Source organism: Canis lupus, chromosome 6 (assembly GCF_011100685.1).
Source record: "Canis lupus familiaris isolate Mischka breed German Shepherd chromosome 6, alternate assembly UU_Cfam_GSD_1.0, whole genome shotgun sequence".
NCBI classification, from domain to species: Eukaryota; Metazoa; Chordata; class Mammalia; order Carnivora; family Canidae; genus Canis; species Canis lupus.
In genome coordinates, this window is record NC_049227.1 from 23,453,240 (window position 1) to 23,466,799 (window position 13,560).

The 13,560-nt window shown below is 42.4% G+C and overlaps 1 protein-coding gene across 3 annotated transcripts in view; it reads right to left on the reverse strand.

The window, feature by feature from the left end:
* Positions 1-13,560, reverse strand: part of METTL9 (methyltransferase like 9) — a 47,196-nt gene that overhangs the window by 31,532 nt on the left and 2,104 nt on the right. For 2 of the 3 annotated variants that reach the window (XM_038540065.1, XM_038540064.1), the window contains exons 1-2: positions 13,146-13,433; positions 924-1,114 (exon numbers count right to left, since the gene is read on the reverse strand). In XM_038540065.1, coding sequence (XP_038395993.1) covers positions 924-1,114; positions 13,146-13,310 — 356 coding nt within the window. In that variant the 5' untranslated portion in view covers positions 13,311-13,433. Of the gene's footprint in view, positions 1-923; positions 1,115-13,145; positions 13,434-13,560 lie in introns of those variants that run through there. The other variant, XM_038540066.1, reaches the window with a different exon arrangement.

The following is a 13,560-nucleotide window of genomic DNA, read 5'->3' on the forward strand; positions in this document are numbered from 1 at the left end:
AGCAAACTTAAGGCAATTTCATATAAACAATGAAGAAAATCAAGTAAGAAATCTTGAGAAATGGCTCATGGTGCCTAAAAACATATTTAAGGACCAGATGATAGATTGGGGATCCAGACATTCAGGAGAATCTGGCTCCAAACCTGAAGGGGGAAAAAAGTGGGCCCAACTAGTGGCTTTAAGCTGTCCAAAAAGGCTTCATAAACAGTGAGCCCTACTGATTTTCCCCTTGGCATTCTAGATTCTTGGGCCTTGGAGATACTTGAAAATTTGGCCAAGAAAAGATAAAAAATATTCCTAAAGCTTCTTCCATGGATTTATGCAAAAGAACCACTCTGGAGATAGGTACTTCCATAGTAAGTTTAAAAAATTCTGGTGAGGGATCCCTGGGTGGCTCATTGGTTGACCAACTGCCTTTGGCTCAGGGTGTGATCCTGGGGTCCTGGGATGAAGTCCCGCATCAGGCTTCCCTGCATGGAGTCTGCTTCTCCCTCTGCCTATGTCTGCTGCCTCTCTCTGTGTGTCTCTTATGAATAAATAAATAAAATCGGAAAAAAAAAATTCTGGTGAGCCTAGACATTATGTAAGAACAGATGTTGGACCCTTCACTCGAAATAAGCCATCACACATTGCTGCGCTGATTAAATCCCCCCAAAAAAACTTGCTCCTGGAAAGTGTGCTTAAGGTGAAGATTTCACTCTTCAGCTATGTTAAGAATTCAGTTCTTGATACTCTCCCACAGGAAATTAGCAGCATTATGAACATCACTTGGGAGCATAAGGCTGAAGACTGGACCCACTGTCAAGGATTCTAACTAGTAGAAATATTGTAGCGGAGGCAGTCAACACCTTCAACAAAACAACTTTCCTCTTTTTTTTTTCATAAACCTAAGGGTAAAGAAAAAATACACAAGATTCACTTACCCATTGATAGATGTTCTAGACATAAACAGGCTAAAAACAGATGACACAAAAGAGTGATATAATTGGATAAATAGCCAGCCCGATTTCTCAATGCTGTTGTTTAAGAAGATCTGTGTTCCTTGGTCAAGGTAGCTCTGAACAAAGACAGCCTGGAGTGATTCGCATAATTTCTCTCTGTTGCACACATACCACTAAAAAAGAAGAAAAAGTGAAAATACACAACTGAAGTGTCATCTAAACAAAAGCCCGAAGACTAAATCAAATGTGATATTTCCAAATATCATAATCTCATGGCCCTTGGCACTTTGAGGATAATCTCATCTTTTATACTCAGATAACCTACAAAGTGTAAAATACTTACACATACATAATTTCTCATTTAATTCTCCTAAGGGGATGGGAGGGCAGAGGAAGGTTGAAGAGGCTTCTGAATCATATAGCTTAGTAGGTTAGTAGGTGGCAGAGCTAGGCCATAATCCAGGTGTTCTGACTCCTGGCCCACTATTTCAGTCACTATACCTCCAGTACTCTGAGATCTAGGAAAGCTCTGTTGGCCTCTCCTTCACTGAAAATCAGTCTCAGAAGCCAAAACTAGCATTATTAACTTTGTTTTAGATAAGGAAACCATCATGTAATGCAGTGATTTAATTCAAAACCACCAAACACATCAATGGCAGAGTAAGCAGCAGAAGTTAACACTCCAGTGACCAGATTAAGCTGCCTTTAGAAATACTGAGGTGTGCTTTACCAGGTCATATAACATTCTCAAATAGGGGCAATATGTTCTTGAGAAAGATTAAGAAGTTACTTAAGGTCACATTGCAATCAATGAGAAAACAAAGTAATAACAGGCCAGAGAACCAAATACCCAGGAACAGGCTCTAACCAGAATGCACTTTTGAGAGCAAAATCCAAGAACCTCAACCATGGATGAAATTTAATCTTCCACAATACATACGTTTTCCATTTTCATTTAGAGTTAGTGTACCAGGAAAGGGGAAGGTAAATAGTAGGGTAGGCCAGCTTTAGGGTCCGCTCCACAATCAAGTCCTGGCTCCACCATTCCTGTGCAAGCTTGGAGAAGTCACTTAGTCACTGAGCCTCAGTTCAGTCATCTGTAGACTAGAGATGTCACTGGTATGTACCTATCCTAGTAGATACCTACCTGTCACTGGTATCTACTGAGAGGATTAAAGAAGGAATGCAGGCAAATCCTCAATATAGTACCAGACACACAAAAGAATCCTATAATAACAGCAATGAGATTCCTCTAACATGGCTGATAAATAACAGTAAGCCCATTAATTACAATGATGAAACTGTAGGGTTGACCAGTTACTACTAATCCATGATCTGCTAAGAAACAATCAATTTTTTCCCAATAAAGTCTACTGGCCAAAAGTAATTTGCTTCCCCCTGATAAATATGACATTTATCAGCAGGTGTCCCGTAACAGCTTACTCAACTGGTGGACCAATTTTACAGTCATTTGAAGCTTGCTAAATGTGGAATGAAATCTTGGGTAACATTCCTGACACTAACATTAAAAGGAACCAGTTAGAAACCAATACAAACAAGCAAACAGGCACATTAAAATTGCAAAGATTAGCTCATCTTTTTCACAAACCTATATCCAAACTAAATACCAGATGTGCCAACTGTTGACTGATTTGTGTTAATTCACTATTTGAACACTGTTACCAAAACTGCTTGGACTTGAAAACAATTTTCATTTCTTCTACTGTACATGATAAGCTGTGAAGCTTCTTATATTTACTGCCTATACTTTTTTCCTTGGTCTGAAAATGTTCTTGCTTTATCATTAACTAATTCTTAATATTCATCGTGCCTGAAGTTATGCCCCAGTACATGTCATAAACCATTTTTTATTATACTCACGACCTTCTGTGCACATTCTGAACTCTGTAATACTGAGGCCACTGTGACTTTTATTTATTTTTTATTCTCTGAAATGACTAATCAGGATGAAAGCCATCACCTCGGTTGTAGGCAATCAGGTACACTCTATTAATGTGGACAAGAAGTCATTCAAGTGAAACAGAGGAGCTAACAATTCCTCGGCATTCACTTGTAATGGACAACAGAAAACAGTGGACTTCCAGAACTTGGCATCATTAACTGCAAATATTGCTTTCAAGTGCCAAGAGGAAAACTCAAGTTCTTAACAGCATTTTTCTCAATTCATTGACATTCACACATGTGGTTGAACCTTTACAGCCAAGCAAGTGTTTCAGAAAAGAAACTGCTTACTAAACAGAATTGCTACAAAATAAAAAGGAGTAAAGCTCTCCTCTTTAAAGACAAAGGTTGAAATCCATGTTCCTCCTGACCATCTGCAGGATGCAAATGTCAACTCCACAGCAGCATTATTCATAATCTCCAAAAAGTGGAACTAGCCCAAATGCCCATCAATTGATGGATAAACAAGATATTCAGCCATAAAAAGCAGTGAAGTACTGATTCATGTGACAACATGGATGAACTCTGAAAACATTATGCTAAGGGAAAGAAGCCAGACACAAAAAGCCACAAAGGATAGGATTTCACTTACATGAAGTGTCCAGAATAGGCAGATCCAGACACAAGAAGTAGATTGCAGTTGGCAAAGGGAGTGTCTTAATGGATATGGAGTTTCTTTCTGGAGTGATGAAAATGCTCTGAAATTAGAGTGGTGATGGCTGTACAACTCTGTGAATATACTGTGCTAACCACCACCGAACTGTACACTTAGAAAGATGATTTTTATGGTATGTGAATTATATCTCAATAAGGGTTTTTAACATACACATACACATTTAAATGTAGATGCCATTTTTATCTTCCAGAAATGAAAAGCAGTCTGAAAATTTAAGTGACCAAGCAAACCTCTTTAAAAATGCAAATTTTTAAATGCAAATCTGATCACATCAAGACCTTGCTTCACATAAGTCTGAAGCTAGTATCCAAAATGCTCAATATGGCTTACCAGGCCCTACACGATTTGTCCGTTCTGTGTCCACAGCCTACCTCATGACACTGTCTACCCATCCATAACCCCTGGCCATTCACTATGCCACAACACTGTATCCCTCTATTTCTGCGAGGCTCCTTTCTCAAGGCTGTCTCACACCTGTCTGCTCTGTCCCCTCCATTTCCCATCGCCTCAACCCACTTTCTCTTCACCTGATTAATTTGATCTAAGCCTAAATATTTCTTCAAGTATGTTTGCCTTGAACTTGCAGACTAGGTAGCCCGCCCCCCCACATTCAAATACCTTTTCCTATATCCCATATATCTCCTCAGTAACATTTATGACCACTGAAGTGAGTAACTATACATAACTGTATGTTCATGTCTATCTTCCCAAGTAGACAGAAAGTTTCATAAAGGTAGGGACAATGACTGACTTCAGAACCTGGCACAGATACAATGAACAATAAATGTTCATCAAATGAATTATTGTTAAAATCATAGGCAGCCTAGGGGCACCTGGGTGGCTTAGCAGGTTAAGCATTCAACTCTTGATTTTGGCTTAGGTAATGATCTCCAGGTCATGAGATGGAGCCCCATGTCAGGCTCCATGCTCAGTGGGGAGTATGCTTCTCTCTTTCTCTCTCTTTCCCTTTCTCTCATTCTCTCTCCCTCTGCCCCTCCCCCTACTCACATACTCTCTCTCTAAAAATAAATGAATCTTTAAAAAAAAAAATCACAGGGGCACCTGGGTGGCTCAGTTGGTTAAGCATCTGCCTTCAGCTCAGGTCATGATCTCAGGGTCCTGGTATCAAGCCCTGTAGCAGGCTCTCTACAGTGGGGTCCAGTGGGGAGTCAGTTTCTCCCTCTCCCTCTGCACCCTGCCCCCTGCTCATGCTCTCTCGTAGGCACATGTGCTCTTTCTCTCAAATAAATAAATAAATAAAACCTAAAAAAAAAAAAAAAAAAAAGAAAAAAGAAAAGAAAAAATCACAGGCAGCCTAACAGATTTTGAAGTTTCTAACAAAATCCTAGAAGGGATATAAGGATAACCACAGAGAGAGCTGTCACTGTGTTTCTGTCAATTTCTAAAATTCAGGTTTTTGAAAGGTCTTGCTTTTCTTTTTTAAATTATTTTATTATTTTACTTTATTTATTTAAGTAATCTCTACACCCAACATGAGGCTTGAACTCACAATCCCGAGATCAAGAGTCATATGCTCCACCGACTGAGTCAGCCAATGCCCCTGAAAGGCCTTGCTTAAATCCACTTCTGCAAACAGTGGTTAAATCTACCCACGCACCACAAAATTGCATCACCACAAGCAGGCAACAAAGCCTGACTGAACACCTACCTTGTACAAGGCACCTGGCCAAGTGCTTCACATTTCATTTACCACCTCACAACTTCTGGATAAAGGGGAAGCCTAGGGTTTCTGAGCACTTCCAGCTAATCTAGGTTCCTATTCTAGGCGCATGTGTTTTACCAAAGTTTCGTTCAAAGATTCTCTTTAGTCTACCCAGTATGTCTGAGATTCATTTTCAGAAAAGAAAGCAGGACCATTCTGCCCAAGTAAACTGGACTGGGTGTGTTTAGAGAAATGATAATCTGATCTAGATAGCAACTAAATTATATGGTTTTTCAGCCTCAGCATTCCTGACATTTGGGGCAAGATAATCCTGTTACAGGATCTGTCCGATGCATTACAGGATATTTAGCAGCATCTCCAGCCCCTACCGATCAGATGCCAGGAGCACTCCCCCCAGTCATGACAACCCAAAATGTCCCAGACATTGCCAAACGTCTCCTGGGAGGCAAAATCACCACTGCCTGGAAACGACTACATGGGCCAACCCAGAAAATTTCATTAGTGTTTCCTAATTATCCCAGCTTAACAGTGGTCTAGGGAAAATGAAAGACGGATTCACTGGCCTCCAGGAACTTATACTCCAGAGGAGGGAAAAAAAATCAGAAACCAAGGGAAGCAAGGGAATCGAGTAATGGGATTATGATCTTGGTCAAGATGTTCAGGGCTTAAATAAGCAGTCCCCTTGCTCTGAGATGAGATACTGATAGAAAAATCAATGCAGGGGCCCCTGCAACCATTAGGCAGTCCCCCAGAGTTCCTCTCTTCAGACAATTCAGCTTAAATGAAAAGCTGTAATGAGCTTGCAGCACTGGGTGGCCTGTCTGTAGGCTCTCATGCACTTTCAAGCAGGTAAGTTCTTTGAATATGTGCTCCTCAAAGACTACAGAGACCAAGGTGCACAGGCAAGAACAAAGCATCATGCTCGTTAAATGTTCACACTGGAAGGACGGTGTACCCACCCTACTTACAGTAGGCTGGCCTCCTCTGCTGGACACTGGTGTCTGGAAAAACGTCATCTTAGCATCTTCCTTTAAAGCTTACTTGAATTTTCTTCAATCCAAATAAGTAAGGAAATCTTTTAAATAAATTCTAATCAAACCAATTATGCCATGCAGTCATCTGCTGATGCCAAGTACAAAGTAGGATGTGATAACTAACCAGGAAATCTTCTAAAAAGTACAGTAAATAGCAGTGTTCTCCCTACTTGCAACAAGACTGTAAGATACTAAAAATCAGACAAATAAACAGTCACATCAGGTAGACATGAGTTCTGAACATGTATGTGACAGTATTCACTAATCAAAATAATATGGTATCAGGTCAGGTCTTACAGATAAAACCCACAAACATCTCCTAATCTTTATATCATCTTGGTGGATGAATCGTTCCTTCAAAGCATATCCTATAAGATCATATTTCCTTATCTAGACCGAGGGATAAAATTAGAAGTTTTTCAGGATCCCTGGGTGGCTCAGCGGTTTAGCACCTGCCTTTGGCCCAGGGCGCGATCCTGGAGTCCCGGGATCGAGTCCCACGTCGGGCTCCCGGTATGGAGCCTGCTTCTCCCTCCTCCTGTGTCTCTGCCTCTCTCTCTCTCTCTCAAATAAATAAATAAACAAATAAATAAATAAATAAATCTATCTTTTAAAAAAAAAAAGCACACAGAATTTATTTATTTATTTATTTATTTTTTTTAGCACACAGAATTTTAAAAAAAAATTTGAAGTTTTTCTAAATTTATTTTTGAGTTCCTCAACAATCAAAGAGAAGTGTACTATCTCTTTTCTTCCAAAATACAAAGGACATGAGCACAGTAGTAGAGTTGGAATTAGAAAGTGATTTTAAAAAGCCAACTTCCTGATTTTAGGCAATATGGTATAATAAAAAAAAATACATGTATATTTGGTCTTCATCCCCTAGACCCCTAGATCCAGGCACAGAGCTCATAAAAACCTTGGAGAATCTCCTGAGTGATCTTCTGAGTATCTTCTGTAATGCTAATATGACGATGAGGGGGTGGTGGCAAACCATGGAACCTTCAGCCCCACCTCCAACCTCTAGGGACTGAGTTTAATCACTAAGAGCCAATGATTTAATCACCCATGCATGCCTAGGTAATGAAACTTTCATAAAACCCCTAAACAACAGGGTTCTGGGAGCTTCCAGGTGGCTGAACACGCCAATGTGCTGGGAGGGTGGTTCACCTGGAGAGGGCAGAAAAGCTCTGTGCCACCCTCCACCCCCGCCCATACTTTGCAATACGTACCCCTTCCAATTGGCTCTTCCTGAATTGTATCCTTTATAATAAACCAGTAAATAAGTATTTTCCTAACTTCTGAGTCATTCTAGCAAATTATCTAACCTGAGGGAGGGTTATGGAAATCCCAGAATTTGTAACCAAGTTGGGCAGAAGCATGGATAGGTAGTCCGTGTACCCATTACCTGCAGCTGGCATCTGAAGGGAGGGCAGTCTTGTACAACAGAGCCCTTAAACCTCTTAAACCTCTGGATGGATGTCAACTCTGGGTTGTGTCAGAATAAAAATGAGGGCAGCCCAAGTGGCTCAGCAGCTCAGCACCGCCTTCAGCCCAGGGTGTGATCCTGGAGACCTGGAATCGAGTCCCACATCAGGCTCCCTACATGGAGCCTGCTTCTCCCTCTGCCTCTCTTTCTGTGTCTCTCATGAATAAATAAATAAAATTAAAAAAAAAAAAAGAATAAAAATGAATTGTAGGACACCCAGCCAGTGTCAGAGAATTAGTGTCAGAAAAAAAGACATCATAGGAAAGATTTTTTTTTCAACATTAAACTTGACCGAAGCACGCACAAACTGAATTAAAGCCAAAGTTTGGAACAGTTGTCCCATCCTGGTCTAATTCACAAACTGCAAAACTCCAATGGGTGTTTTGTATAGCTACATAGCTTCAATGTCTACACAGAGGTCAACTAGGGTGGAGGCAGTTTCCTATTAAGGAGACAGCCTACTTTCCCAGACTCTCAGACAACACAAGATTTCCTAGGAGGGATACCATGAAAAGGTGAAAAAGCCTGGGCCTTGAAATCAGACAGAGCTGGGGTCAAAACCCAACTCTGCTACCTACCAACTGTCTCATAAGCAAGTTTCATCTCTCTCAGGCTCAATCTTCTATCAAAAAAGGGGGTGCACCCCCTACCTCTGGGAGTTGTTAGGAGGATGAGAGAGGATGATACATTAAAGTGTCTGGCACACAATAGAAGCACAATAACTTGATTTCCTTCCCCTTCCTGTCCAAGGCCCACAAAAGCCAGTCAGAGAACTGAAGTTCAAGGGAATGCCTTAAAACCACACTGTAGGTCTGGGCACCCAGCCATTCTCAAAAAGAATGAGTAACCAAAGACCTGAGGCATTTAGTACCACTAGAAACAATTGGAAAGGCTCCACTGATGGGGTCCATGAACACAAAATCTTTTCTACTACAGGGGGTGGTCAGACCAAGCCTAATGACATTAACCTGACAGCTAAGGATTCAAAAATTACATTCTAAGTTCTGCAATGAATCCTATCAGTCCAGACATTCAATCACTGACACTTTCTTGCATTTAGGCACAGCATAAGAGTAAATATTCAAACCACTCATTATTTTTCCACAAATGACACAAACCTAAACCAACAACCTCTTTATGTGAGATTTTAATGTGTAGAGTGACAGAGCACTCTCTCATCCATGGAGAGAAACAATTCATATGGATTACATTAAATTGTTTCAGCTTTGATTTAATAAATAAATTATTGGCAATTTTCATTTCAAATACTGTTAGAATTTTATAATCCTAAAATTTTAACAAAGCTTCAGAGGATCTAAACAACAGTCTTTTACTGGCAATTACCAGGGTGCCCTCAAGCACCTTCAAAGGGGAACATAAAGGCCCCTGGTATATATCCAGCAGAAGAGGGAGATCCTAGTGTTCCGAGAAATTGAGGCAAACACTTATATAGGGCTTCAACACAGGTTACAAGGAAAGAGACTCTTCAAAATCTCTTTGGTATTCAGCTGCAAAGGCCTCCAGGTTCTGGAAGGCAATTCAGAAGAGGATACAAATCCATCAGTTGTCCATCTGGCAAGCTGGCAACTGCTCCTTAGCACTGTTAACTCATGCCTGACTTTGGTCAGCCTTCACCACAAGGTAAACGAGGAATGAGGGGACAGGAGGCTGAATTTGTCCATTAGCAGCACTTTGACCTATGACTGTGATGTCCAAGTATTTTTTTTCATTTGGAAAAAACAAAAACAAAACACCAATAGTTTCAATTCTGTCTTAAATCCATAACTGTTTAAAAAGAAAAAAAAATTCCATCACTGTTTGTAACATAACACAGTTCTGAAGTTATATAAGGTGAAAAAATAACTATACACAAACTTTTGCAATTTTAAGTTAAACTTCACTAACTGCAGATAACCAGTGTTACCTGTGCTCTTAAAAATCCTTACAGTGCATCGCCTGAAGAAACTGTCCTGGCCTCGTTCCAGGGAGTTCCATAACAATTCTTTTTTCTACTCTATCAACTCAGAAACTATTGAATGGCCCTTTCAAGTTTCAATAGCTCCATAATAGTTGCATTAACTTTAAGTACTAGGTACAATGCATCAAAAACACTAGATCCAAAGTGTTTGTTGTTGCTACCTTCTTTTTAAGTTCTAAGCCTGCCCATACCAAAAAGCGACATATCTAGTTTCTCACTGCCTGGCTCTATTTCTTCCCAATGAGTCAAACTACCCACTGTGCAACCTGTGATTAAGAAATGTGCTGCTGATGAAGGAAGCTGGAAATTTTCTCTGGGGAAAACTCTTTTTCTGTAAGGGGACACACAATAAATACTTAAGGCTTGTAGGTTGTAGTACCTACCAATCAAGTCTGCCATTGTTAGTGAGGAAGCCCTTACAGACAGTAAGTAAATGAAGGTGGTGGCTGTGCCAACAAAACTTTATTTGTGGACACTGGAATTTGAATTTCATAAAAGAAACTGTCACATATTACAAAATATATTTTTTGTGACCATTTAAAAATGTTAAACTATTCTGACTTCATAGGCTATAACAAAAAAGTCAGTGAGCCCAATTTGGCCTGCAAGCCATATCCCAGCTCCAAGACAAGCCCTTCCGTGCTATTCTCTTGCCCAAAGTGAAAAAATAATCCCAGATTTGAAGCTAGCACACCAACCAAGTTATTAAAATGGTGCTGCTACTATAGTTTTAGAGCAACCTTAGCTCAAAAGAGCCTTATATTTCACCTCCAGGCAATAGTAACTAAATAGCAATTTTTAATGATAAACATTTCCCAAGAACTCTTTTAACCAGACTCCTCCACCATAATTTCTTAATAAAATAACCATAAAGAAAACTTGTGCTAAGTACAGTTCAATTAAATCCATAACCCCACTTTCATGCAAGTCCAAAAGAACCAGATGTGGCTGGCGATGGATCCCACACACCCAAATGAACACCAGAAAACCTTAGATGAAACTATAAATTTGAAGGGGGAAAGAATATTAGTGTTAAGTTACTTCATAAGTGAGATAGTTTATGAGGCACACCTAGGATGCTGCAATATAAAGCAGATAACAAACCATAAACAGACACTCTGCAGAGCGGACAGCGTCCTCTTTCACTTTATCTCACCATGCTTTCTACATACACATTTCTTTTGTTCATTTTTATCTTTATTCATAGGCAATATTTCATAATGTCAATGTCTCATCTCAAAATAATGTCTGGATTGATCATTCTATGGAAAAGAGCCAATCTCCCCCTAAATATTCAGAGAGTACCAGATTAGTCTTCACCTGGAGAACTTAGCTGCCAAACTGTTAGTCCAACTGGTTAAAGCACACCTGTGTACACACATACCTGAGTAGCTCAGAAGCGAAACAAAGTAAACGAAGTATCTGAAACCAGTATTAGTTTTCCTCAGAACCTAACTGATTCAGTTTTAAAAAGGTACACGATTAGAAGGTATCCCCTGTTAGGAGATATTCTGAGGCTATGCTAAGGATATATATATATTCTAACTACACTCCACAAAAAACAAATTACTTAATCAGCTTCTCAATTTTTAAAATATAACCAATTTTTCTACAAGCAGTGAAAACATATCAAGTGTGTTATAGTAGAAGTAATCAAGACAAGAATCATAAACACCTACAGCTAAGAGATTCGAACCATAATTCCACATCAATGGAAATCAGTCTCCTTTTTATCCTACCCAGAACCTTCTTTCTACCAATTGTTGAAAATGACATTTCTAATTCATTGTTTTACACCACCATCCATACGGATGTGTGACATTTTGGTAACTACATTATCACTGCGGTACTTTAGAGTCGTTTCTCTGAGAAGGATAAGTGTTAAGCAATTAACCCACAGCAAAGAATGTGGTTTTACAGCTTAAGATCACCTACTGACTTTAGGTACACACTCCCAACAATACCATAGGCATGATTCCCTGACAAATTGCAAGAGCTGTGGGGTCACGACAGAAAACAATTTTTTTCTTTCGTGGAAATTTATTATTTCCTTGAAAAACAGAAAAGGGGCCGTGACCGGTAATTACTAGATAGAAACTAAACCGCTACTTTTCTTAATGAATTGCTTTAAGTCCTTAGATAATTCTTCACGTGTAAACTCTCCGAACGCCTGGCATAATAAATGCTGTAACACAGGAAAAACAAACAAACAAAAATCTATGAAAAATGATGAGACGCAAAATGGGGAATAATCGCTTCCTGCTCCTTGCAAAGGCAAGATGTACTATAGACGCTAGCAATCCTAGGCCAGCACTCTGGCAGAGTTAGAAAGCCTCTTCTCAATGAAGGCAGGGTTAACCACACACTACATTACGGTCAAATATGAAATGTCACTTTTCCTTTTTTTTTTTTTTTTTTTTTAAATTTTCCTCCACTCTTCCTTCTACAGCTGACCTGCACACATACTTCTGTGGAGTGGCACAAAACTATCATGAAAAGACCACCCTAACCGGTCACATTGCAGAGCTCACGATCCGCAACTCTAAAAAGAATTCACTCCTGCCTAATTCTGTTTTGTTTAAACAAAAAACAAAAAACAAAACAAAAAAAAAAAATCCCTTCCAGGAAAAGCTTGCATCATCTTCCTTCTTACCACATCTTTCTGGTCAGATACCAAAACACTGAAGTTGCAAGGAGAGCTCGCTCTCTCTCTCTCTCTCTTAGGGAGGAGTGGAGGGGGTGGGGGGGAGGCTCAGGAGGATGGGAGTGTGAGGACCTGTCAAACACCCTTTTTTTTTTTTTTTTTTTAATTTAACTGCAGAGGGAAAAATGTCAGCCGCTTAAGCCCAGAGACTTAAAAAGGCTCACGATGCACGGTTACATTTCTTTATGGCCCTTTGTATGTTGAGAGATTGAAGCAGACAAACAAGGGTTGGGGTGCGGGGTGCGGGGTGGGAGGTGGGGGTGAGGCCGGCGGCGGCCGCGGGTCGCGCGGGTCACGGGCTCGGCCCGGTGGTGCAGACCGCAGGCCCCGGTGCCCGGTGGATGCCCGCGGCCCCGCGCCCGCCCCTAAGGTCCCGCACCCCGGGCGCCCCTGCGCCTGCGACCGCCGCCCGCGGCCCGGGAACAATGCGGGGCTCCGGGCCCGGGGAGGACCGGGAGGCCGCGCTCCGCCCGCGCCCGGGAACAAAAGGCGCCCGCGGGGCCCGGAGGCGGCGCCCGGCCGGGGAGACGTCGGGAAAACTTTCCGAAGGGCCGAGGCGACTGGGCGACAGCCCGCGGGGGCGGGAGGCGGCGGCTGCGGCCGCGGAGCCCCGCACAATAGCCCGGCCGCGCGGGAAGGCCCGGCCGCCACGCCCCCGCCCCCGCCGGGCCGCGTACCTGGTGGTTCTCCTTCCTGCCGCCCGCGGCCGCCGCCGGCCCGCCGGGGCCGCTCGTCATGTTCACGTACAGGGAGCGGGTGAGCGGGCTCCGCAGCGTCCACATCCTCCGCGCCAGCCACACGGACGCCAGGCTCAGGCACAGCCAGCCCACGAACAGTCTCATCGGGGGCCGCGGCCGCTCCTTCGGATCACCGCCGGCGCCGGGGCGAGGAGGAGGAGGCGCCGCCGCCTCCGGCCGCCGCCGCCGCCGCCCGGGCTCGAGCCATCGCGCCCAACTTGCCCATCCAGCCCCTGCAGGGCCGAGGCGGGGGGGCGGGGGGGCGGGGGGGTGGGGAGGAGCGGGCGGCGCGCACCCTTCCTGCCTCCCCCCCTTTCCTTTCCGCCCGCGGAACGCCGCAGCCGCCGGCACCGGT